General features: G+C 39.4%; 1 protein-coding gene across 1 annotated transcript; it reads left to right on the forward strand.

The window, feature by feature from the left end:
- The first annotated feature begins 2,469 nt into the window (after nt 1-2,469).
- On the forward strand, nt 2,470-27,527 carry LOC117290244 (telomerase-binding protein EST1A-like). Its single transcript, XM_033771524.1, has 20 exons — nt 2,470-2,558; nt 4,462-7,108; nt 8,466-8,652; nt 9,651-9,758; nt 10,995-11,101; nt 11,878-11,956; nt 12,437-12,547; nt 14,648-14,884; nt 16,034-16,095; nt 17,036-17,172; nt 18,073-18,180; nt 18,897-19,044; nt 19,631-19,731; nt 20,335-20,438; nt 21,648-21,812; nt 22,677-22,838; nt 23,088-23,241; nt 24,408-24,619; nt 25,164-25,245; nt 25,848-27,527. The coding sequence occupies exons 2-20, from the start codon at nt 4,464-4,466 to the stop codon at nt 25,973-25,975; spliced, it is 5,037 nt and encodes a 1,678-aa protein (XP_033627415.1). The 5' UTR covers nt 2,470-2,558; nt 4,462-4,463; the 3' UTR covers nt 25,976-27,527.
- Nucleotides 27,528-27,546: the final 19 nt, after the last annotated feature.

Genomic DNA, 27,546 nt, shown 5'->3' on the forward strand with positions numbered 1-27,546 from the left:
AGTTCAGAACATTGTGTGATTTAGATTGAGATGATAAACATTTTTGTTAAAATTGCACACAATTCTAGCGGCTTCTGTGATTAACAAAAAAGGAACGTGAAAAAGAGGGTTGTTTGAAAAATGTCTGCCTATAGTAAGACAAGCTGTTATAGAGTAAATTGTTTTTACTTGATAGATACGTGGTGGTTTGGTCGGGTGATTGTACCCGGCCCCTTCGCAGGTTTCAGACTTGTAACTGTACCAGTGACTTGCATTTAGACAGTTAAAAATGTCACATTACGAAGGTTTAAAAACAAAAGGTGTTGTTTAAAATGTATTAATAAAAATAAATTAGTATTAGTAATTGTAAATATTTATAAAATGTTTTGTAAATTTAGTTAATAACTGCTAACCAGCTCATTTCACTTGCCAACTTATGATCGAACCCACTGGTCAACATTATTTCTTTGTAGACCAAGTACTGTATTTTCAAAACTTTTCAATTGTTAAGATATTTGATATTCTGCAAACCCAAAGAGTGGCTGCAGACCAGGAAATTATCCTCAACCTTTGTTGGTGTTTCAAATCAAAAATACGACTCAATTTGTCACAGTCTTTTCCACGAGAGATTTATTTGTCTTCTCAAGATTTGGGATGAACTTTTTTAAATAAACAATAATTTAATGTTAAATGAAATACTTAAATGTAGACTCAATTTTCTGCTCAGTTTTCAGAAAATAATGTTTTCCAAAATGGCTTTAGAGCTGAGATTTAAGAGTGTGCTTGCGTTATTGTATAAAAACGGTTGTATCGCGTGCCATACAAACAATTTAATTAATTAACAAAATATCGCAAAAATGTTTTTTAAAAACTTCTCAAATTGGATTCTATCACTAACATTGATCAACGGACATTAACAACACACAAAGCTATAATGAATGTTTACTTGTAGGTCTATTGATTATTAGCAAATTACTTTAACCATACAACTGAAACTTTCTTATAAATGTTGTAGTTTTCCGTCCTAGCTTCATTACTGACCTGTCAAAGTTGTATTTGATTCAAACATCACTTTAATTTAACAAGGCTACAGGTAGTTCTAAATAAAAACAAATAAAAACAGCTATTAATATTGAACACTTGTCTATCCTCGTTCTTTCTCATGTGGAATGCAATACATGATACTCTCTTGATTGCCACGAACTTGATGCCTGCCATGGAACCCTTTTCATGTAAAGGCTTTGGCCTATGCCTATGTAAGCATAGTCGTTTCCAATGAAAAGTAAAATGAAAGGAAGTGTTAGAATGTCAATTTGCCTTATCTTGAAAATGTTAATAATACAAGCAATTTTGTTCCACCTTCTTTTTATTACATAAAAATGGCGAAGTTTGGTTAAAAAGTAGCATTCCCACACATCCCTACCCTCAAAATTGTATGTTTCCCATTATTTCATGAACTAATGGTCCGCCATTTTCTTGCCTTCTCCCGGGTTGGACGTTTAAGGCTCACCATCGTTTGGATTGTTGGAAAGTTAAGTTGTTTTAAGAGTAGAATAGGCCAATATCCAAATCCCTCGAATCATGTATATTTTTATATGGGGCGCTAGGCTACTTTTTGTTTTCGAAGCACTACCGATAATGACACATTTAGGGGGGAAATTTATTAGTGCCCCAGTTGCTCATTCTACTTTTCGAACATCAACATCAATCCGCCATTTTATAGAACAAAGTTGACTCACACAAAATAGTGGACCGAATGTCCCTGAGAGAATTCTGTCCACCGGAGATTCGGTCCCCATACGGGAAAATTAACATTGGCCAGGAGGAGGAAATTCAACAGAGGGCGCTATCAGAAGAAGTTTGTACACAGTTTGCCATAATAAAAATGGGGGACCGAATCTCCGGGGGACAGAATCTCCTGCATGCAACTGCGTGCAAGGTTGCAAAAAATTTAAAAAAAACATCGCGTGAATCGTTGTGTTCCACTTTTAAAACATTATTTCCAACCGGCTAACAAACGCCTCTATGGCCCAAAGCTACAAACAAGTAAACTTAGTTGTTTATATATTATTTTTATGACAAATGCTGGAATGCCAAACCCGAATCCCAATTTCCAGTCACCAATTTGAAATTAACATGGCACAACAAAATAATTTGAGACTAATCACGTGGTACGGTTTAAAGTTGTTTACCAAAAAGTCACGGCGCCCTCCAGAGATCGTGCTATTTTGAGCGCGTTTGGAAACATCAAACTCAACCATTAATATTTAGGGGTGTTTAAGTTCCATCCATCCAACGAACACTTGTTAAAACAAAAATTATTGCCTTTTGAACTAAATTAATAATACAAACACATTATGACACGTTTATAAATTGTAGCTGGTATAAATTTAGTGAGCAAAGAATGGTTTTAATGAAGTAAATAATTCAATTGTGCAAAGAGTTTGGCTATTTCTTAAATGGAATGTACAACTAAAACGAAATCAAGATGGCGAAGAAGATTACCGCGTAACTTTACGCTGAGCTACAAAACAGCGCTGAAAACAACCGTAAAAGAAGATCAACGTGTGATCAAAGAGGTAAATATGTTTCTTGTTTACTTTGGGTTTAGATTTGGATGATTTGCCTTAGATTTAAAACAGTTCAGGTAAGCTATTTTCTCACCATTGGATATTTTGGGCAGGTATTGGGGGCTGCTGAACTTGGGAATGGTTCCTGCCTGGGAATGCCCATCCGTCGTCATGCATGTCCGTTGATGATGTTGAATTGAATGAATTGAATGTTTTTTTAATGTATCGTAGCGTCATACGTTATCGACCCTCATATGTTTTCGGTCCCCAACTTTGATTCCCGTTTACCGCGAGATTGTGCAAGCTGCACTGGTGACAGAAGCTATGCAGTTTACTCACAGTCTGTATTTTCATCAGGCTTAATCATGCTGAGAAAAAAGTTTCCTGTCGTTGGTTATGCTCAAACATTTATAAAATGATTGACTTTTGGTACTAATCACTAGTGCATTATTATGCCAACATACAAATGAGTCAAAGAAACATCATCCAACCTCAAAAGTTCAAAACAAAATTACTATCTGCTAGATTGAGTTTCATTTTGCTTTAGTCACTAGATGGATCACGTGAGGTGGTTACTATTTGGGATTCTATGGTGTGCCAATACGGGGAAAATATTAAAATATTTTAAGTGAAAATGACCCCCAATTTTCTTTTTGATTTACTGAATACTGTAATAAATTCTGATAAGCGTAATAAATATTAAGTCTACATTAAAGAGAAAATATCATAGATTGGTTTCTTATCCCTGAAACCAAACATTACTGGTCTGAAATGGGGGAAAACGGATTGTTATGAAGTGTGTGTTTTTCAAGGAGGGGTGGGGTATTTTACTTTCATGCCTTATGATATCTCTGGATTCTAATATAGTAGCCAAAATGCCTTAGGACAAAAATATAATTAAATTTGTTAATTAGTAATTGAATAATATTTTTGATTTATTTTGCACGTCATACTAGCTTCTGAATTTTCAATAAAATACCAACCAATGAAAGGTGTGAAAACATGTGACGTTGCTCCAATGTCGTGCATACACAAGCACTGTTAATGGCGCAACGTAAAACCAAAACTTGAAAAATTTTAACACACCATGAAGTGTAAGTGTTATTGTTAAAAAATTGGATAGATGATTTGAAAAAAACAAATTTAGTTTTTGATTGTGAACAATTTTTCTGTTATCCTACTGAAAACACATGACACCAGGATATTTAGGTTTTTTTCTTCACTGATTTATTTATGACAGACACGAGTTTTCCGCTTTAAGGCCACTAACTTATCAGCCCTAAATAAGCTCTAACAAAGACTAAAGTCTAAAATTACTTTGAATTTTATTCTTTACCTAAAAACTAATCGGGTTACCACTGCATAGGCCCCCCTACTTCCAGAAAAAAGGCAGAAGTGAAAACTGAATAAAAAAATAATAATAATAAACAATGATAACGAAAAGACTAAAGTAAAGGCTTTAAAAAAAACCTTCATTGAGATGTCAACAAACGGCATGTTTTATTTTTTAATAGATGTTAAATTTACATCGGGATTTCATAAATTATAACCAATATTCGTTGGTTAAATGGGTTTTTACCCATAAATACACCATTGTTGTGTCGTTTTTCTGCTGTATGTGTGTTTGTGTGTTTGTGTAAGTTGTGCAATACTCCAATCAGTTGGTCATCGTCCATGCGTATTGGAAATCAATATCCATGAAAATATAAACATGACCTTACTGAAGGATGATAAAAAGGGAAAGATACAAGGGGTGTGTAGTCTGACTTCCATTTAAAATTGCCGTGGATGCAACATGTATTACAGAAACAGGTCCACATTTGATGCTGATTGAATCCCAAAGAGCCTTAACCTCAAAATTCTTTTCTTTTAAAGATTTAAAAGATGTTTTTGTTCTTTCTTTCAAAATTAGATATGGCAAACAGGGATACTGATGATGATGTGTTTCCTAAGGCGTCTCGTCAAAAGAAAGATGTCCGTCGCCCAGACCTGGCCATCTACAAGCCCGGCCAGTCTCGTCTTATGAAGAGACCAGAAGATGAAAAAGCCAAATCTGCTGCCCAAGACAGCAACACAAGTACTAAGAGCCCTGCCAAAGACACTCACACATCACAGGAAACTTCACACGTACAAAACAGAAAACTCAAACCAGAACACCCCACACATGAAAGCAAAATTACTCCCAAAGAGCAGAAGTCAGCTAGACATGAGCATTTTCCATCCAAAGGGGGTCAACATAAACAGTTAGCTAATCGCGATAGATTTTCTGGTAGTAATAGAGGCGGCAGTAACAGAACTGGACGGAACCATGAATCAAAACCTCACCACCATGAAAAAAGTATTGGCGATAGACAGAAGGAAGCAGAAGAAAAAAGTAAGAGTGTAAAAGTTTCAGACGTTCAATCGGTTAGTGATGAACAGCAACCGAAGGTACAGAGTCAGCTTCGATGGCTCGGTCCTCAAGGTCGGAGAAAAATTGCAAAAGAAGATCAACAAATCAATTCGCCTCAAAATGAGCTTCAAGGAGGAGTTCCAGAAATAATAAATGCTGCTTCAAAGAATGCCAAATCTGATTCTGATACATCGAGTATTGATAAATCGGGATGCCAAGATGTCCCTCGGAGTAATCGAGGAGGCTGGGTTGGGAAACAGGAATCGTCTCACAACAAGGCTCTTGATAGACCTTCTCTAGGTGCAAACCAATCCTCAACTAGCCAGAGCAAGACACAAGCAGCTGCAAAACAGGACTTCTCACATAGAACGCAAGAACATGGAAAGGGTAGCAACCATCAATCAAGAAGGTATCCTCATCCCCAAGAAGGAAGGAGGGGTTCTAAAGACGGTGAACAACATAAACAGAGGGAAGATGTAATATCTTCAAGATTGAATGCTAAGACCAACGTTGCACCTGTAGATAAACCTTCAAACAATAAATCCTTGAAGCCAAAGAAGCCAGAACGTCCTCTGTACGTTTCTCCGAAGCTTACAGCCGAAGCTGCACCACTTAATGAGTTACAAGTTGGAGATACTCATCTAAGTGACGGTGGACTCACTTCAAAGCCATTAGCATCCGAAGGAACAATTGAAACAATGGTCTTCACCTCAAGGAAAGGATTAACTCAAAATTTGCAACAGATATCAAAACCCACTCCTAAGCAGAACGTTCCTGAAAAGTTCACAATTGAAAATAACCAGAAAGTTGCAATGAAGTCCCTACTAGATCTTCAAGTGTCTCCGCCTAGGGAGAGCACAAGAGGGAAGCTGACCCAGGATGTGGTAAGACCTCAGAGCTCGGAGCCAAGGCCTCAAGTGACTCACTCATCCAAGAGGTACTCGGCAAGACGATCTCGGCAACGATTCAACAGCGAGAGCTCAACTGGAAGCGATAATAGTCAATTTGTGGAACCAGTAGCAGCAAAGCCAGTGGAGGGGAATGGCGACTTGGAACACATTGATTCAAGGCTTCATGGCGTAGGCCTTGAGAGTAACCCAAGCCGCTCACATGAACCCATCTCAAACAGAGACTCTCGTCATCATCAAGGCACGACGATGACCCAGAAAAATAAATCCGAGAATCAAAATCTCAAAAAGCAGCTGAGTTCAAGGCAAAATGACAGAGGGGGTAGAGACTTCGAGGAGGGAAGGAATAACACAGAGAGAGCAAAACTGTCGGTTACTTTCAGCAGCCAGGTTCATGAAGTGAAAATCACCCAGGAGGAAAGAAGTGGTGGTGGATCTGAATCAGAAGATGCAAGAGCTGAGGAGAGACGTTGGTCAGGCAGACAAAATCACCAACATGAACGAGATTCCAGGCGACAACATGGCGCGGAACAAACTAAATCAGAGAATGTGTCATTAGGTGGTGGACTTATACGTATTCCTCAGAAACCAGACGACAATACACCAACCCATCACCCTTCATCACAACCTTCTCATCCCCATTCCAATCAACCTTACAAACCCGTCTTCGACCAGCACTATCCAACATCACAGACAAAGGAGGACCAACGAACAAAAGATAGGGGCCGCCACAGCAAAAAAAATCTACTGTGGGATCCCAACAAGCCTGCCGAGAAACCGGCTCTTTTGTCTACAAAGAAACCAGAATCATCTGAGCTTCAGTTTTACGATCCGGAGCACGATGGTGCTGGAAACGAACACGGATTTGACCCCAGAGGTCAATTTCAACACTCTGGCTACTCTCCATACTATCCCCCGGCTCAAACCATGCAAGTGCAGCCTGGGCTTTATCCTCAACAAGGTTTCAACCAACCCATGTCATGGGCTGAGCAAGTAGAAGCCCACACGGACTCACAGACCCAAGCTAGGAGTTCTCCTTCGGCACCTATTCATAACTACACAGGGAACTTTCCCCCCTTGGGGTCTTCGCCGAACTCTGCTCCAGCAATGCCGAATCCGAGCTCTATGCAAACATCAGGGAGTTCTCATTCTGCTTTCAAGACCCTACAAGACACGGTCAGATATGAGAACAGTCTCAACAATGCAGTGTCACGCCGTTTCCATGGTGATGAGAGCGTACAAAAGGTTTTGAAACTCAGGTTTGTAATGACAGTCAAACTTATCTTTGTCAACTGTTTAAAAAGGTCATGACTGGCCATCATTCACATTCGAGTATGCCGCATACAATTTTTCAGCCAACCTCAGGCCTTGAATTTCATCCTTGAGAAGGGAAGGCTATTTTCATTTTAAAAAGGGCACTTCCATTGGGAAATCTTTAAGACTACAATAACAATTGAAGGGACACCAAGGCTAAGACCAGTTCCAACAGAGGCCATGTCCTCCGTGGCCTCCGCGTAATCCCAAACCTGCAACCTTTTGTTTCAATTGTATTTAATTGTGAGGGCCTATAGCACGATCATTGCTTGGGTTTTTGATTTAATCAAGAGCAATGCGAACAGATTTTTTTTCTCCGACTTTAAATTGTCCTTATTTTCATTGTAGTGGTCTTAAGGCCGATCACTGGAAGTTACCTCGAAAACGCTGACCACATTGCGACCACACAAAACACAACACACAAACCACACATTACACAACGCACGTGCAAATTACACAACGCAAGCGAGACACGCAGACTTCGTTTTAACAGTCAGTCGTCGTCATCGACCGTCATCAGCAGGCAGCATGAAATCCATGCACGCGTGGTATGATAGAGGCGAATTCACACGCGTTTTCGTACAGATTATTTTAGGTACCAATCTTATCTCCACGATCCTACAAACCATCGTGCTCTAGATTTTTCAGTATCGGTAACTGAGTGACACGCGGCGCAGTGCACCTTTTACCGCATACATTCTGCAGTTGCTTTGTAGATTGGTTCCGCAGTTTTTCCCAACTCGACGGCGGCAAACATGACGATCTTTTTTCCTTCTAGAAATTCAGGGCACATCGTTTGTTCGTTGTAGAGTTTGTTTGAAACATCAAAACTTTTTTGGATTTCAATGTTTGCATGTCTTGGGTGTTAATGCAGTTGACACAATGTTTGTTTTTTTTGGTTGTGAGTTTAGGTTGCGCTCCCACTTTTTCAGTTTGCACTCCCACTTTCCAAATTCCTGGCTAAGACACTGGTTGAATCGGTCCCTGCGGAATACGCACACGCTCATTCAACCAATGGAATGCGTTCTCTTTGCGTTATCGTTCTCGTTATCGCTGCAGTGGGACAGGGCCTTTAAGGCCTTGTTGGGGATGATTTTTCAGCCCCCCCCCCCCTAAATAAAAAAATAAAAAATAATAATAATAATAAAATGAAAAGGAAAGAAGAAAAGTTTGTTTTGCTGCCAAAGAAAAGAGTTTATAAATAATTGATTTCTTCTTTCTACTTTGTAAATTTTAGCCACTAGTTTGAACCTCCTAAGAGCTACTAATGAGGGTTTAAAAGCTTTTAATTGTAATTTGCAGCCAAGAACTTGAGCGCATGTATGAGTGTGTTATCCTATTGGATCTGGAGATGTGCAACAAGCACAATGTGGAGCAGCTGTTATGGAAGACTTCATACTATCAGATCATTGAGGTACTACGGAGACAAGAGACTGAATCGGAAGAAGCTGGATTCTATAAGACATACCTCCTTCGTCTTCTCTCTCACGTAAGTAAAAAAATCCTGACAGCTTTTATAGTCTAATTATTTTGCCTCTCATATTATACCAATGTGAATGGCGCTTTGGGGTTTAGCCTATACCAGCATTCAAGGAAAATTACGAGAGAGACATCTTCGTCAAGGAGTGAGTCGCACTGCTGAAGCCTTGGCGGTTGAAGGACCTCAATGGAGAGAAGGCACACAGGATGGTTTCAGGAATACAACTGGCGTGGCCAGGGCTTCCATCGGGCTGGTGCTCGCCCCGGTCACACCTGACTGGTTTATTGTTACTCTTTCATGTTGTGTAACCGCACATTACTACAATACAAAATTCTTGTAAGATGTATGTCTGATAATTTGTAGGATTTCAAAGTTTGCATATTGGAGTATAATCAGGGCCCAGTTTCATGGCTCTGCTTACCGCCGAATTCTGCGCTTAAGATCACCATTTCTGCGCTAGCTGTGTAAGCGCAGAATGCCTACTAGTGTGGAGTATGCGCACAAGCCAAAATTCACTGCTAACCTGGAAATTTCTTTTGAGTAGTGTTGTTTCTGAAAAGAAAGGGTGGTTGAAAACTCAACGTTTCATTCAGTATGCTCTGATCATCCACAAGTGGTGAGAGTGCAGTGGGGGGAGGGGGTTGGGGTTAGCTCAGAATCTTTACTGGACCAGGATTTTATTAACAAGACCTGAATCAAAAATAGAGGAGACTATCTATACAAATGAGAGCACAGATTTATCATCTAAACTGTTTCATTTGATCAAAACACTTAGAGAAGTTTTATCTCTACTGTTTTGTGGGCGATACTCAGCAGGATTGAAAGATATTTGTGAGACTCAAACTCAACACCCATTGCATTAAGTGTACTTTTAAATACTTTTAAGTACTTTAAGAGACTCCGGACATAGTTTTTAATTCTGTAGCTAGCCTATTTGTCTGTTTCTCAACTATCTTCACCAGGTAAAAATAGAAATATCATGGATTGCATTTTGTGTCTTTTTACAGGGCAATGAGTTCTACAATGCACTTCTAGAAAAATTAGAATCCACATACGATTTTAGGTTAGAGTCCCGTACCGGGCTGGATCCACTGCGTGAAGAACCAAGAAGAACGGTAAGAACTAGACTTGATTTAATTAATTGCTCAGATATTTACCCTTACACAAGCCACCTTGCCCTTACACAAGCCACCTTGCCCTCACACAAGCCACCTTGCCCTCACACAAGCCACCTTGCCCTCACATAAGCCACCTTGCCCTTACACAAGCCACCTTGCCCTCACACAAGCCACCTTGCCCTCACATAAGCCACCTTGCCCTTACACAAGCCACCTTGCCCTTACACAAGCCACCTTGCCCTCACACAAGCCACCTTGCCCTCACACAAGCCACCTTGCCCTCACACAAGCCACCTTGCCCTCACACAAGCCACCTTGCCCTCACATAAGCCACCTTGCCCTCACACAAGCCACCTTGCCCTCACACAAGCCACCCTGCCCTCACACAAGCCACCCTGCCCTCACACAAGCTACCTTGCCCTTACACAAGATACCTTGCCCTTACACAAGCTACCTTGCCCTCACACAAGATACCTTGCCCTTACACAAGCTACCTTGCCCTCGCACAAGCTACCTTGCCCTTGCATAAGCCACCTTGCCCTTAAGCAAGCTACATGTACCTTATCATTACACAAGCTACACATACCATGTCCTTACACAAGCTACCTTACCCTCACACAAGCTACCTTGCCCTCACACAAGCTACCTTACCCTCACACAAGCTACCTTGCCCTTGCACAAGCCACCTTGCCCTTAAGCAAGCTACCTTATCATTACACAAGCTACACATACCGTGTCCTTACACAAGCTACCTTGCCCTCACACAAGCTACCTTACCTTAATTTATTTGACGTTAGAGCCCCTGCGTCATTAAAGAGCAGACACTTCAACTAATAACAAAATATCCCCATGGACACAAGATATTTATTATTTGTGATAATGTCAACAGGTCAAGCTAGCCTTACTCAGGTTTTTCAGCGGTTTCCTCTCAACATTTGATGTGAATTTTTCCTGTGACACCGTTTTAACCCAAGGCTATAGACTTTTAATGTTTCCCCCTCTTTCATAGGAACTCTATCTATTGGAAAATGAGTAGATCGCAAAACTAAATTTGACATTAGAGCCCCTTTGCATTAAAGAGCAGACACTTCTTGCGCCATGAGCATCATTTGTGGTGGATACCAGCGCACTATAAGTGTTCTTATTATTATTATTATTATTATTATTACTTCAACTAATAACAAAATATCCCCGAGGGCAAGAGCCATTTATTATTTGTGTTTATGTCGACAGGTCAAGCTAGCCTTACTCAGTGCTCAGCGATGCATGATAGCACTAGGTGACATTGCTCGTTACAAGGAACTCACCAACGAGACCACTAATTATGGAAAAGCAAGAGGGTAAGCACACCATTAATTAGGATTAAGACGTCTTCCAACCCAACAGCCCAACATAGAAACAAACACGTTAAAGATTGGCAGGCCTGATACGTCACTGGGAAACGAAGGCGAGTGCCTTCATGCCCCATGGTCATTGCCTTGGTTCCCTTGAAATTGTCCAGTAGAAATTAACAATTTCCTCATAGGTTGCCCTTTATTACCAAGGAGGAAAATACCTTGGTGCCCTTGCCCTTTTAAAAACAAGGCATACAGGCCTGGTTGGTGTTTAGCTCGTGAAACGGACAACGGCATTCCCGTTTCTTCTGTAATAGTTGAGCATAATTTCAATAAAGACACAAAGTTCTTACACAAGTATTTTAAGAAGAAAACAAAGAAGAAAACAAATAGTGTGTGACACAGGGTTATTATCTATTTATAGTTAAGCGAGGCACTAAGCCTTGCGTCGTAACAAGTTGGGAAGGTTGGCAGCTAGGCTCTTAGTGTGTGGTATTGATACCCATGCCTTCATCCTTACTGACTGTGAAGGGGGTAACCCTGTTTTAGCCCCAGGAGTAGATGGCAATGTGCTACTGGTGACAGTTGATTTAGGTCAATTGGGTCAACTGGCCTTGTGATGTTTGGCGATATCTCATAACAAAATTTAATCTTTTAGAATAAACGCTGAATTTGACATTTTTACTTCAACAAAGTAAAAAAAAAAACAGTATTTATTTTTCCTAGTTAATTACAGGTGTGTTTGAAAAATCGATTTGTAAAATTGTTCATTTTTATTTCAGTTGGTACCTCAAAGCTCAACATCTGGCGCCCAGAAATGGTAGACCTTACAACCAGCTTGCCATCCTTGCTTTGTACACGGTAAGATGATAAACAAATACCTCAATCCAGCTTACAGTACTTTTAGGCTCTGCCGTCGATTTCACCTAACTCTTCCTAACTTAGGATTAATCTTATGACTTAGGACAAGTCCTAGCCCTGCACTGAAGCATGCAGACCTTAAGATTAATCCTAAGTTAGGACGAGTAAGATAAGACGAGTCCTAACTCTTTGTGAAATCGACGGCTGGACACTTGGTAATTAGCATAAAACTTACTTGGTAGTGAGCAATGGAGAGCTAATCGTGATAAACGGCTCCCTCTGAAGTAAGGTAGTTTTTGAGAAAGAGGTAATTTCTCACGTAAATATTGAAAGACTGCAGGCCTGAGCCTTTTATTAGGCATCCAAAAGCACACAAACTTGTGCAACATGGGTTTTTTCTTCTTTCAATATTCTCTCATTATTCTCTTGCAAGTTTGATCTTTCATTGAATACTTGATACTACATATTACTCTGTATTAGAGGCGGAAACTGGATGCAGTGTACTACTATATGCGTAGCCTGGCAGCCAGCAATCCTTTCCTGACAGCAAGAGAAAGCCTCATGTCACTCTTTGAGGAGATCCGAAGAAAGGTATGGAATTGTGCTCATTCCTCAACCCTGGGTTTTTTTGTGAAGTGCCAATCATGAGAGGGTTACCCTCTCCAGTCATTGAGATTTTAAGATAATAGAATTTGTTTATATTATTATAGGTTTTCTCGGTCAAATTCGGCAAATGAGCAGTCAATTTCATTTTCATGCGTTCGAATTTAAGCTGTTTTGCCTCTCCAGTTGTTACTGCGTTTCAAATTAAGAATTCGGCCGTTCAATTTCGTTTTGGGTCGAGTCAAATTCCGTTAGCACTCTGTTCAATTTAGTGTAGCGTCATTCTTTTTCGTGACACACACGCCTCAAGAAGCGTCTACGAATTTGAATGCTGCTTTGATGAATTGTTAAATTGAATGATTATTTTGTTAATTCGAATGACGCAACATTACATTTGACTAATCCCAAAACGAAATTGAATGACCCTTTTGAGTAGCATTCGATTTTGCGCGAAATAGAATAGCTTGGTGGTTAAATTGGCTGCTCATTTTCCGAAATTGGTTTATTTTTTAAAAACAATTACATGGTTGGCAACCTCAGGCTGAAATAACCTTGTTTAAATCATGGTGATTTTAAGACAGAAGAATTTTGGTTTGTTGTTTGGCATCCTCTGGCTGGAAACTCCTTGTTTGAAGTTAACAATCATGCAGAGCTGCCAACGCTCAATGTTACTGCAGAACATTAAAAAAATCTTACTCATGTTCAGATGTACACATTTGACAGTCTCCCTGATCATGGAAACTTTGCCCCTGTTATGTTGGATGTAAATCTTATTGTCTCTCTGATTATTTTATAAATGATTTTGGGTTGAACAAAGAAAAATTTACTAGAGCGGGATTTGAACCAACGACCTCCGGTTTAACGTGCCGGCGCTCTACCAACTGAGCTATCTAGCCCTATGTTGGCGGTCTCCCTATTTAGTCAATATCTTTGTTCAGGGGGGTGCCTGTCAGAAGCCATTCAACCGCAAATTGCCATGTAGCCAGGGATCACACCCGGGTAACGATACAACCTGGGAAGCGGCAGACAGGGGATCACCTTAAGGGGATGCGACTTTTTATATCAGATATCAAATAATAAACCACAAGGGAAACTGACTGGGTACATTTTATAAATGATTTTGGGTTGAACAAAGAAAAATTGACTAGAGCGAGATTTGAACCAACGACCTTTGACATTTTTCTTTGTTCAACCCAAAATCATTTATAAAATGTACCCAGTCAGTTTCCCTTGTGGTTTATTATTTGATTATTTTATACAATCTCCTTGATCGCAATATGCAAATGTTGGCTGCCCCTCCTTCATTATTAGCATTTAAGAAGTACATAATTAATGTGTGAAATTATTGTATAGTATTTAGGATCAGGTGATTGTATGGTTATCTTCATGTAAGAATTCTAGCAATCATTTGAAAGTTTTGATTGACCAAAAGGGTGCTATAAGAGATAGCATTTTACCTCCTACTAATGAGAAAATTAACTATTGCTTTTGAGAATAATCCACTGGGGATGTTGTGCACCAATGTTTTACTGGTATTAAAAGTATTTCTGTGATGTCACTCTATTGATTAAAGTGTAGATTATTTTTTACAAACCTACGCTTAACTGTAGATTCATTTTAAATCTATTGTACACTTAACTGTGTACAAGCTAAAGTGATAGTTCAACTTGAATATGACTGTCTTTCCAAAAATAACATGATGTGGAAACTCGGCTAAAAATGTGTTATAACTTAAATTCCAAAAACATTTGAGGTCTCGAAATCAAGCATCTGACTGCGCACAACTTCATGTGACAAGGGTGTTTTTTCTTTCATTAATACTCGCAACTTCGTTGACCGATTGAGCTCAAATTTTCACAGGTTTGTTATTTTATGCATATGTTGAGATACACCAACTGTGAAGACTAGTCTTTGACAATTACCAATAGTGTCCACTGTCTTTAACATATTTTTGGTAATGAAACCAAGGATGCCTCATAAGTGAACTTAATCAGCGTAGCTTGTAAGCCTGAGGAAACCTGTAGACAAAGGTTCTTGCTGTATGAAACATACCTCATGTGACATCTGCCTTCATTGAAACTTAATTAGATTGAGCATAAGGAGAAAGCCCAGATCCAAGCCAAGCTTGAGAAGGAGAATTCCAGAGAGGATGATCGGAGACGAAAGAGCCGTGAACGACGAGGCGGAAGGAGATGCAAGGAAGATTCCACATCGACAAGGAAGGAGATTTGGATTGCTACGGATGGAAGCAGCCATGATGGATCCGAACTACAAGATGATGAGAATGATTCAGACGCTGAACTGAAGAGGATGACCCCGGTTGAGGTAAGGGTGCCTGGGGCCTAACTCATTAAGACTTAAAGGCAGTGGACACTATCGGTAATTACTCAAAATAATTATAAGCATAAAACCTTACTTGGTAACGAGTAACGGGGAGAGGTTGATAGTATAAAACATTGTGAGACACAGCTCCCTCTGAAGTGACATAGTTTTCGAGAAAGAAGTAATCTTCCATGAATTTGATTTCGAGACCTCAGAATTAGAATTTGAGGTCTTTTGAAATCAAGCATCTAAAAGCAAACAACTTTGTGTGACACTGTGTTTTTCCTTTCATTATTATCTCTCAACTTCTACGACCAGTTGAGCTCAAATTTTCACAGGTTCGAGTGAGAAAACTGGTCTTTGACAATTACCAATAGTGTCCAGGGTCTTTAAGACTAATCTTATATGTCAAAGCATACCTTTGGGATTTGGATTGTTTTAATCCAATATAAATGTAGATGTATACAACTCAACTAACATGTGAAAAATTCATTTCAAAAGGTGCGCGTTTTTTTAAATATATATATACCACCAAAAATATGTCAATGCAGGATGAATAATCCCCTAATAGGAATACACTATCTGAGATTCAAATTTGGGGTTAAAAATTGATCCGTTTCCATATCCAAATCACTTGGAAGTGAAATGTCCCTCAAAATGCGTTAAACTATGAAAAGCTGCAGTAAGCTTCTAACCAAAAGATTTTATTGCCATTAATTTTAAGAGTGATAACCAAATGTAAACTTTAAAGGCACTGGACACTATTGGTAATTGTCAAAGACGAGTCTTCTCACTTGGTGTATCTCAACATATGCACAAAATAACAAACCTGTGAAAAACACCCTTGTCACACGAAGTTGTGTGCTTTCAGATGCTTGATTTCGAGACCTTAAAATCTAGTAGAAAATTACTTCTTTCTCGAAAACTACGTCAGTTCAGAGGGAGCCGTTTCTCACTATGTTTTATACTATCAACAGCTCCCCATTACTCGTTACCAAGTAAGGTTTTATGCTTATAATTGTTTTGAGTAATTACCAATTGCTGCCACTGCCTTTAAGGCATTTCACAGCAGCCTGTTCGGTTGATAGCAATGAAAGTTAACCCTGTAAGTTATTGTAACTTTACTTTTGTTTCTTTTTTGATCTCCACTAGGTCAATAAGAAGTTTGTTCTGAGTTTCCTCAATGTCCAGGGAAAGCTCTTCACAAAAATTGGGTGAGTTAGTTGCCGTGGAGTTTTAAGGGCCAATAGTAGTGCAGTGATGACCAAAGAGACATCTTTCTCAAAAGCAAATGGAAAACAATTATTTTCTTAGTTTGAAACAAAAGGTCTGAAGCAAAAGACTATTACTTTCACATTTGCTTGGTTCCATCTTTACCACCTAAATATTTTAAAATTTGAATGTTTAGACCACATGGAAACTCTTTCTAAGTAACTAATGGCCACCTTTTACTAGATTGACCATTGATTTTCAAAGTTTGACTTTTGATTGGTTGGCAAATAATCTCACTTAAGTTAACTCATATTAAATTAGATATATGCAACCCCCTTAAGGTAATCCCCTGCATGTCTTATCGTAAACTTGGGTGTGATCCCTTGCCACATGGCAGTTAACGGTTGTATGGCTTCTGACTGGCAGTGTCATGGCCGAGCGGTTAAGAGTACCGGATTCAAGCACTGGTGTTTGATCAGCAGGGTGTGGGTTCGGATCCCGGTCGTGACACTTGCTACATAAAATTGGGGAGGTAGTGCTTTCTGCTCTACCGGCTAGGCTTCGAATTGAAGATACCCAAGCCTACATTCGTATGGACTGTGAAAGGGGTAACCCTGTTTCAGCCCTAGGAGTAGGTAGCAATGGCCTCTGGAAAAAAATAATTGTAGCCCACACCTTGAAGTGGCCTTCGGCCTTGTGTGTCAGGCGACTTGCATAAAGGCGTTTTTTAAAAACCCGAGCAAAGATATTGACAAAATAGGGAGACCGCCAACATAGTGCTAGATAGATCAGTTGGTAGAGCAGGTTCATCACGATCTATGTAGTCAATTTGTCTTTGTTCATCCCAAAGTTAAATAAACTCATTTTAATCTCTGTTTTATGTTGGAAAGTAAAAAATAATTTTGTCTTTTTGATTGATAATTTCTTTGATTGTTTGAACAGCATGGAGGCCTTTGAGTTCATCACGGATGGAATCTTAAAGGAGTTCAATATTCTCCTATCTCATTCACCAACACCCATTACCAGCACAAGACTCATTCAGGTTATGGCTGTTAATATGTTTGCTGCACACAACACGGGTAAGTTTCTGAATACAGGCAATATTCATTACAGCTGCCCTCTATAGTTTGTCCAAGAGGGGCCATTTTCTCAGTGCATCATGGGAAAAACTTGCCTCGGGTGCGTTTTTGCAATACAGGTTATGGCTGTTAATATGTTTGCTGCACACAACACGGGCAGGTACATGTACACTAGGTCGTTTCTGAATACAGGCAATATCAAGTGTGTCTTGGACAGTTTCTTTAAACTTGGATGGTTTCAACGTTCTTGTGAGTTACGGTGACAGCTGGCTGCTGTTCTCTCAGCAAGTAGACACTGTATTCAGTTGAAAAATTCACGTATGACTTTTGTTGTATCTTTCTTTTGAATTTTGCCCATAAATCAGCACTACGTTTTAAAAACATTGGACTCTATTGGTAATTGTCAAAGACTAGACGGCACAGTAGGTGTATCTCAACATACGCATAAAATAACAAACCTCTGGAAATTTGAGCTCAATCGGTCATCGAAGTTGCGAGATAATAACGAAAGGAAAAAACACCCTTGTCACACGAAGTTGTGTGCGTTTAAAGCTTGATTTCGAGACCTCAAGTTCTAAATCTGAGCTCTTGAAATCAAATTCGTGGAAAATTACTTCTTTCTCGAAAACTATGGCACTTCAGAGGGAGCCGTTTTTCACAATATTTTATACCATCAACCTCTCCCCATTACTAGTCACCAAGAAAGGTTTTATGCTAATAATTATTTTGAGTAATTACCAATAGTGTCCACTGCCTTTAAAAAGCATTTATATAGCAAAACGCTACACGTACAATCAAAGTATTTAGTTTTTGTTTGACAAGATCAAAGTCGATCTAAGGCCTCGATCTAAGGCCTCATGTTGTTGGCGTAGATTGATACTTTTTATTTTTAATTTTTAGATGAATCCTCCAGAGATGATATGCGTTCGTTACTTCAAGAACAGGCAATTCAACTGGGTCTGGATATGTTTGGTCTCCTCGTTAACAGATGTAACCAATTACTCAAAGGTTAGTCTAGATAAACCAACTTTATTCAAAAATCTATTTAATGGCCTGACGTTTCAACCCTAGCATAATCTATCTGCAAGGCTAAATGCCAACACAACACTCATGAACAAGTATAGATAATTTGCAATAGACGCCATCTATGCGGGCAAATTGCATTTTGGCTTGCAGGCCCGTCAAGCGCCCAGTTTTTTTAATGCAGCCACGCTGTTTACTAACCAATCAGGTAACAAGTTTTGTGAAATATGCGCGTTATGCATGCAGTTCTCGCGCACAACGCATAGTTGTGTGTTCCGAATTGCTCGTAAAGATGGCCGATTTACGTTTTGTGTGAACTATCTATACTGGTCTAACAGAAGCAGTCAAGTGGAAAGAAATGAAAAGAGAGAAAGGCAGAAAGCACACGAAAAAGCAAGGGATGAACATTTAAGAATACAAAGGGGTTACAGGGAAGGGGTTGGTTTAACCACAAGAGGTTGGAAAAGACACAATCAAGGGTGGGAAGAGGGAGAAAAAGTTACTCATTAGTGTGGGAAACGGAGGAGGCAAAGACAAAATGTTGGTAGTCAGTTCCCTTCTTAGATGTTCTTAGATGAAAATATGTGCTTTACCCTAATTCTGTAAAATAAATGCAATAAATCCCCCAAATCACCTTCTTACTCTTTGCCACGCCTTAACCCAGTTTTATAATAAATGTTGAACCTTTGTCAATATCTTAGAGCATCTGAACTCAAGCTCCAATAGCCGTGAGTTATTGAGTGATGATCTGTTGGAATTACTGCCAGGTGTCAAGGTCTATGCTGATTGGTTGATGTGCCATCCAAGTTTATGGAATCCATCGCCGAGTTGTAACGAGAAACCATTCAGGTGATTATTAACCCTCCTACTCTCGGTACCATTTTCAAGGGAGTTGACCAACAATTTGAAACCATTCAACTGCAAGGGTTGGGTATGGTGGCACAACTGAACATGAACATGTGAACTGTGTAGATACCTTCACCACCATCTGGCATAGTTTAATGAGAAATACAAACCACTGGCTCAGTACAATAAGTTCCTAAATAGAAATTCCATAATGGTAATAAACAAAATGGCGTCAAATAAAAACTGTATCTAAATGTGAAGCAATAAATCCAAACCACAAGTGATCGCATCCCCGGAATTTCTCCGCTCCTAGGTCGGACACTTGTCCCCTCGAAATCTTGTTTGGATTTTGGATAAGAAATTTTAGAAAAGACCCCCACGCATACCACACTGTCAAAAAGTGCCCTCACTGAGGCAAAAGGAGGCAAATCGTTGGATGATTGCTGTTCTTTTTGCGTAAAAATTTGCACGAAACCTCAGGGTTGGTACATGTATAGGATTTTGCACTAAGCAAGGGGTCTACTCAAGAAGGAAATCTGTTTACTGAGAGTGTTTCTGAAAGTTTTCTGGTCTGTTGTTTTATTTTTAGCGTTTCTGTTGATGTATGGTCCTGCCTGGCAGAACTTCTAAACACCCTCAAGCAAATTGACACAACGGTGGTCAAGTTTGTCAAGAAAACTGATGACAATGGTGAGTAAGGGTCTCTAAAGACAACACTTTTATATATTAACTTTGTTATATTAATTTCATCTTTTTGTATAATGATTCTTTGAAATACCCAGAGGTTTCAAAACCCTGCTGTCAAATCAGTTCAACTGTTGATTTAGTGTTCTTTATTTGTTTTTATTTTTATTTTGTATTTATTTATGATATTATGACTGGCCAGTATCATTTCACTAGTCCACCAGCTTGTTTTACTAGTCTGTAATGCAGGAAACAGGGATGTTTTTCAACACTGAACTAGCCAGCTGAACTACTTGGAGTGGCTGGTCCTCAGCTGTTTATTGTCATTTTGTCAAATTTAACATCTACATGTATTATATCGTTGCGGTACCCGCTGCCAAAACATAGGATTCGAACTGCCTCTAGCTACCGGGCAACCTCGGTAGTCTAGTTGGTAAGACACTGCTCTAGAATTGCAAGGGACGTGGGTTCGAATCCCACCCGAGTAATATGCCTGTGATATTTTTTCACAGGACTCGGGGAAGTACTGAGTATACAGTGCTAACACACATCGGTGTATGGGTAAAAAAACAAAATAAATATCTTCTTTATCTTGTCATGACTCTGTAGAATGTCAAGAGATTTTACTACCTGAGGATGTTCAGCTCTCTGGGTTCGTTCCGCTGCTAGCTCTCCCTCTACAGCCAGTCTATGTATCCAAAGAAACAGACAAGGTACATCTATAACAAACAATTAATTTGAGGTTTGAACAAAGACAAATGGACTGGAGTGGGACTTGAACCAACGACTGGATCTGACGTACTGGCACCCTACCAACTGAGCTATCCAGCCCTATGTTGGCTGTCTCCCTGTCAGTCAATATCTTTGTTCAATAAAAGCAACTCTAAAACAGTCTTTCAAAAAAAAACATTTTTGGGGAACAACAAGTAATTGTACTTCTGGATAAACATGCCAGCGCTCTACCAACTGAGCCTTTCCGTAGTTTCCATATTTTTTCAAAATAATTGTTCGAGGGACATCAGTCAGAAGCCATACAACCGTTAAACAGCCAATAAAGGATGATCTCAAATATATAGATATTACAGTTTTTAACAGCTGCAGTCCATCCAGGAATCATAAAAAATATAACGAGTCTCTTACCTCACGTTAAACATGGTAAAAATGGGTTTTTCTCCAGAACGCTCCAAGCCAAATTTCTGAAAAACGTGGGGTCAAACAAGCCCGCGCGACATAGGAATCGTGACGTCAGTGGAGGCTATTTGGTGTGGAAATGCCAAAGCTGGAGAACTATGTTCAAAACCAATTGGGGATAATCGTCACTGGCGTCCAGGGTCATTATAATAGACAAGCCGTTTTTGACTCTCGGCTGAAAAAGTCGTGCGGCCGGGTGCATTTTTGACTCAAATTTTGAGAGTAAAATTATTATTAACCGGTATCTGCGGTGTCTATTAGGCCATAAAAAGGTAATAGTTGACATATTGAGATCATCCTTTATTGGCTCTTTAACTGCCATATACTCATATAGCCATATAGCAATAAAGGGATCACACCCAAGTTTACGGTACAACCAAAGCAGCAGCAGAGGGATCGTCCTAGAGATGCCACTTTAGATTCCCAAAGGAATTTCCTGTTATTGAAGTTGAATTGATTTGAACATGGGACCATGTTCAGAACTGACAACTTAAAATGTAGTTGAGTCACTATTAATAACAGGCAGAAAATATAAAGAAAATGTTTTTTTTTTTTTACTGTCTGCTTTGTTGAACTGTTAAGGAAATTTGGAAATGGGTTTCACTGTTTGTTTACGGTTAAATATCCCAACCCTAGTCACAATAGAAGATCTGTGTTATTTTCATTCCCTCTGTCCTGAATCCTGAATCTACATTAATAATCCATGTTTAATTCCCTGTTGTGTGGTATAGTTGGAAGCAATGGACTGTGTTCGTATCATCTCCCTTCTGCTATTTGGAGAGTACGCCTGCGGACAGGAAACTCCACTCATGGCGTACGATGTGACCAATAAATGCTATGTGTCCATCGCTCCTGAGCCCATACCACAGGAAGAACCTGGACATGCAAGGGACCAGGTAAACATCGGCGGCAATTGATTATCAATTATTGAGTATCAGTTATTGGTTTTGGTTTACTCAGCCCAGTGACTCGTCTTGATTTACAAAATAAAGGGGCTTTGTCATCAGCGATCCGCTTAGTTTTTTATTTTTGCAATTCATAATCACGGTCGTTAAACCAATGGTTGTATGAGAGATATTGGCTGTTGCCAGATTGGTGTTGAAATCCAGATTTCACTGACTGAAATGGAAAAGCCATATTTTCACAGAGTGATTATATATTGCGACAATGCATGAACAAACGCACGTAATATTTGTTTTAAAGGCGGTGGACACTATTGGTAATTACTCAAAATAACTATTAGCATAAAACCTTTCGTGGTGACGAGTAATGTGGAGAGGTTGATGGTATAAAACCTTGTGAGAAACAGCTCCCTCTGAAGTGCTATAGTTTTCGAGAAAGAAGTAATTTTCCACGAATTTGATTTCAAGACCTCAAGTTTAGAACTTGAGGTCTCGAAATCAACCATCTAAACGCACAGAACTTCGTGTGACAACAGTGTTTTTTCTTTCATTATTATCTCGCAAGTTCGATGACCGATTGAGCTCAAATTTTCACAGGTTTGTTATTTTATGCATATGTTGAGATACACCAACTGTGAAGGCTAGTCTTTGACAATTACCAATAGTGTCCACTGGCTTTAAGTAACTCACATATAGAATGATCCTCGTTTTTATTTTTGTTTAATATTAAACACAAGAATTAAGAAACTCGTCCACCCATTCTCTAAAAATTCTTAAAATATTTCCACTGGCGCTGCATATTTCAAAAGGTTTAGAACTGCCTCCAAAATTTCCCTCATTTGTGTTATTTTTCTCCAGGAGGACGATGATGTGATTCTCGAGGAGAGTTATTTTGACGATGAGGAGGAGCTGCCTGAAGAGTCTGTAGATGGTTCAGGAGACATCAGTGGGCTGAGACAGAAGAAAGAAGACTTACAACGAGTGCTGCAGGAACAACAACAGAAACAAGCACAGAGACAGGTTTGATACGGGTTTAAAGTCGAGTGGTTTATTGAAAAAAACAATGTCACATTTTCTTTCAATGCTAATTTTAACCCTTTTGTTATGATATTTATTAGAAAGGAAGTTCTCAATATAAAGTAAGACATATTTTGGCATGTAAATTTACAAACAACTTATTTGTGAAAATGTTGCCCCTGTTGGCCTGTGTTGGCTTGTTTCGCCAGACTGATATTTTCATTGAAATTACCCTTTTTTTTTTTTTTACAGGCTACGATGGATATCCACCGCCAGCAGCGAGGATTAGAGTTGGAGATCAGACCCTTATACCTGGTACCTGACACGAACGGATTCATTGACCATCTGGCTGAGATTCAATCTCTACTCTCATGTAGGAAATATAAACTGGTGATACCCCTTGTAGGTAAGCTTCATACAAAAGGCAGCAGGCTTGGGAAAATGTGTTTGTGCATAACTATAAAGTGTCGTGATGGTTTAAAGGAACACGTTGCCTTGGATCGGTCGAGTTGGTCTATAAAAAAGCGTTTGTAACCGTTTGTTATAATATGCATATGGTTAGAAAGATGTTTTAAAAGTCGAATACAATGATCCACACAAGTTTGCCTCGAAATTGCACGGTTTTCCTTTTACTGTGCGAACAAACACGGTCGGCCATTCTTGGGAGTCACAAATTTGACTCCCATAAATGGCTGACCGTGTTAGTCGACGAGGTAAAAGGAAAACCGCGCAATTTCGAGGCATGTTTGTGTAGATCAATGTATTCTACTTTTACAACATCTTTCTACCCATATGCATATTATAACAAACGCTTTTCAAAGACCAACTCGACCAATCCAAGGCAACGTGTTCCTTTAAGCTTTGCATGTTGTGGAAGTACCGTTCGTTCTGAGAAGAGCTTTGATACTTTTTGTGTCAAGCCTGGGGCCAATTTCACAAAGCAATAATATTCATCGCAAGACAAATTTTCAGTATCACCATAGTGATTTGTATTGTGACATCACACTTAACTTAGCAACTATGATGGATTTGCAGTTACAATCAATCTTAGATCTTTGTGAAATCGGCCCCAGCTCTAAAAATCTTGCTCTACTCAAAAGAAGTTTCATGTAAATAAATCATGAACTTCTTCGGGGCCAATTTTACAAAGAGCTTACATTGATCTTAACTGCTAACCATTCTTAATTGCTAAGCAAAGTGTGATGTAACAGTACAAATCACCATGGTAATACTGAAAACTCAGCTTTAGATGAATATAAGTGTAATCAAGCCCAATACACATTCCAGTTTTGTTGTTAAATTTTTTTCAGTGATCGACATTTCAAAGCAGTTGAAAATTCTGTTTTTTTTATTAATTTTGGTTTTGTTTTACCCTTACACCAATGTGTGTCAGCACTGTATACTCAGCACTTAACCCAGTTCTGTGAAAACAAAATCACAGGCATATTATTCGGATGGGATTCAAACCCATGTACTTTGCAATTCTAGAGCAGATGTCTTACCAAATAGACCACTGAGATTACCCAGTCGCTAGAGGCAACATCTACTAAATTTAGTTTTTTTCTTCTGCAGTCATCAATGAATTGGACGGCCTGTCCAAAGGTAGCCTTGACAACCAGTACGAGGATCAAAGTCACGCTCGTAAGGTACAGGAGGGGGCGGAGCAAGCTATCTTGTGTCTGGAGGAGAAGTTTGAGCAGAGGAATAAATACCTGAGGGCGTTGACGAGTAAGGGTACCGTGCTGGACACGATAGCGTACCGTAGCGAAGAGGTAGACTTCAAGGTGGGTTGGATCTCAATCTCACAAAGTACAAAGAGTTGTCTGTAAATGAGAAAGTCAATCTTAGAGAGAAAGGTCTACGATAGGTAAAACCTACAGCAGCTTGCGATAATATAAAGCATTTTGAGAATCACTTCACCTCAAAAGATTGTGTGTCATGGAAAAAGATATAAGTTCGTATCCCCAAAAAATTTGAATTTGAGAAACGTTACTGTTTCTCAGAATGTGTATTCCAATTACGAATTATTCTTCTTGCGAGTACTAAATCGCTCCTGATTTTCGGCAATATCTCAAAAACACTTTTGCTTTTTTAAATGAAATTTACACATAAATGTTTTATTGTATACATCTAAAAAATTTATGATAACAACAATCGATTGGTTCAATGTATGTTCTTTGTTGCATATTGAAAATAATGATATTAATAAATATAAAAAACATGCTTCATTGTTTTCTAAGTTGCATTTTCTACTTTTGTACATGGCGATCAAAACTTTTGTTGTCGAAAATTTTGTCAATTTTTCATTGGTATTTTTTGTTTTTGAAGGTATGTAATGATGACCTGATTTTGAGATGCTGTCTTCATTACATTGATGACCGAGCCAAGGACTTCATGCCAACAGATAAAGGTTTGTAACTTATAGACGGCTAGTTCCTTCCTAAATGACAAGACCCGGGCCCAATTTCAAAGCGCTGCTTAGCGGCCGATTTTGTGCTTACTGTGCAATTTCTATTTCATAGCGCTGCTAACCGTAAGCACACGAAAAGGCATGCTAACCTTTCGGTGCTTACCGCACGAAAATAAATGACGTCACAATGCAAATCCACGGTAAGCATGCAATATGGTCGCCCAATTTTTCTGCTAACCTGTGAAATACGCTAAGGCTTAAGCAAATTTTTCTGCTACAGTAAGCACGCAAATTTGCTTACCGTTAAGCAGCGCTATGAACTTGGGCCCTGGACTCAAAACCCACACTCTGCTGCCAAGAGCCAATTTCATAAAGCCTGCACAAAAACTTGCTAAGCACAGAACAATATTGCTTTAGCAGAAACAGGGTAGAAAGCCAAAATCCCCAAAAAAACTTAAGTTTACACTGTTGTGGCTGGTGCCCCGCTCAGATCAGCATTGACTTTCTGTGCTAGATGTGTCAGCAAAGAACATTTGGTGCCAAAAGAAGGAGGTATACTCCAAAACTAAGTTTCAAATACTCTTATTTATTTACCTTTGCAGATGCACCGATCCGCTTGTATCGTGACGTAGTATTGCTGACCAACGACCGCAATCTGAGAGTAAAAGCTCTTCAACAGAATGTACCTGTAAAAGAGATCAGGGCCTTCGCCAAATGGGCCAAAGTTTGAAGCCTGAAAACCATTCATTGGTTGAAATAAACAAAAGGGATCGTCTTCGGTGTGAAACCAGACGACGAAGCAAAATAGGCTTTGGGTCCATTTGTAGCATTCCTATTGATATGACAATGCCGAAAATAATTGCATTATTGTTTTAGGAACCATCTAGATTGTGCGGTAGTTTGGTGGACAGAAGGGTTTTGGCAACTTTCACTTTTCACCTTGGGCCAAGGTTTAAAGCTGGAAAAGCATTCATTGGTTGAAATAAACAAAAGTGATCGTCTGCGGTGTGAAACCAGACGACGAAACAAAAGAGGGTTTTGGTCCATTTGTAGCATTCCTATTGATATGACAGTGCCTAAAATGATTGCATTAATTTTAGATTGTGCGTTAGTTTGTTGGGCGGAAGGGTTTTTGCAAATTTCACTTATAAATGTGAAACGTTGTTTTCACTTGGTAGGATGATTGGTAAAGTGTAACAGATTGGTATTGGTCTGTTACCATTCATAAATGATGGCCAGCCAATCAGAAATGTGGGTTGCATCACATGATCAGATTTCCATACTGTGTTTGACAGCAGGACATTGTTCTCATTGGCAAGAACAAATGTACGTGTAGTTGATGTTGCGAGTTATAAATGATAACCTTTCTTTGTAATGTCACCTAAAAGTTGACAAAAGAGAAAGTAGGTTTGAACAGCAGTAGTAAGTGTGTCTATGCCTCAATGCATGTAGGTCTTTGTCGTGCACACTCGATGCATAATTTGTGGCATTCACCCAGTAATGCAGCAACCTTGCTTACATTTTCTTGGAAGCTTGTTCTTAGAAAATGCTGGCCATTTTTATACCAATTTATAAGGCGTTGATTTTGTTGCTCATTGTGCTAAAGCTGTAGGTAGAGGAACAATCTACATGTAATATCCCGCTTATAGAGGAGCTATACAGAAGCTATGATGAGTGGTTAGACTTAGCGCAATTAATGCCAGAACCATAATGCAAGCTTCTACTTTGGTACAATACATGAACATTGAATCCAATGGGAGACTTTTGGACGGTATTTTTTCACAGTTCTCCCCAGTAGTGCGCAATGTGCGTGCTCAGACCATACCCGCACAATACTGAGCATGTGCGCGCATGCTCAGAGTCCTGAAAAAAGATCGTTATGTCTGCTGCCACTAGCGTCTCAAAAGTCTCTGATTGACATCGATGGGGGACACATGGGGTGGGTTTTCGTTGGTTTCAGTCAATGGCCAGTGATCAACCAATGTCAGGTTCAACTGAAACAGTTATTGGTTATGACCGCGAAAACGCATCCCTGGCTTACACTGTCTTAAAGAACAGACTGATCAGAATAGTTGTGGGACAAAACTAGGCTTATTGTAATAAGTCTTTACAAAACAAACTGTGACAATATTGTAGGTCATCCTTGTGGGGCATGACATGTTAGAGGGTCGCTCAATAACAACTGGTTACTCCAACCAGCTGTAGGTATAGAGGTACCAGTGCTGAGCCGAACATTAAAAGAGTTGTGACAACTTTTGATTATGAGCCATTTTATGTATAAAAAAAAAAACGCAAGGTCAA

This window comes from Asterias rubens, chromosome 5 (genome assembly GCF_902459465.1).
Source record: "Asterias rubens chromosome 5, eAstRub1.3, whole genome shotgun sequence".
Lineage (NCBI taxonomy): Eukaryota > Metazoa > Echinodermata > Asteroidea > Forcipulatida > Asteriidae > Asterias > Asterias rubens.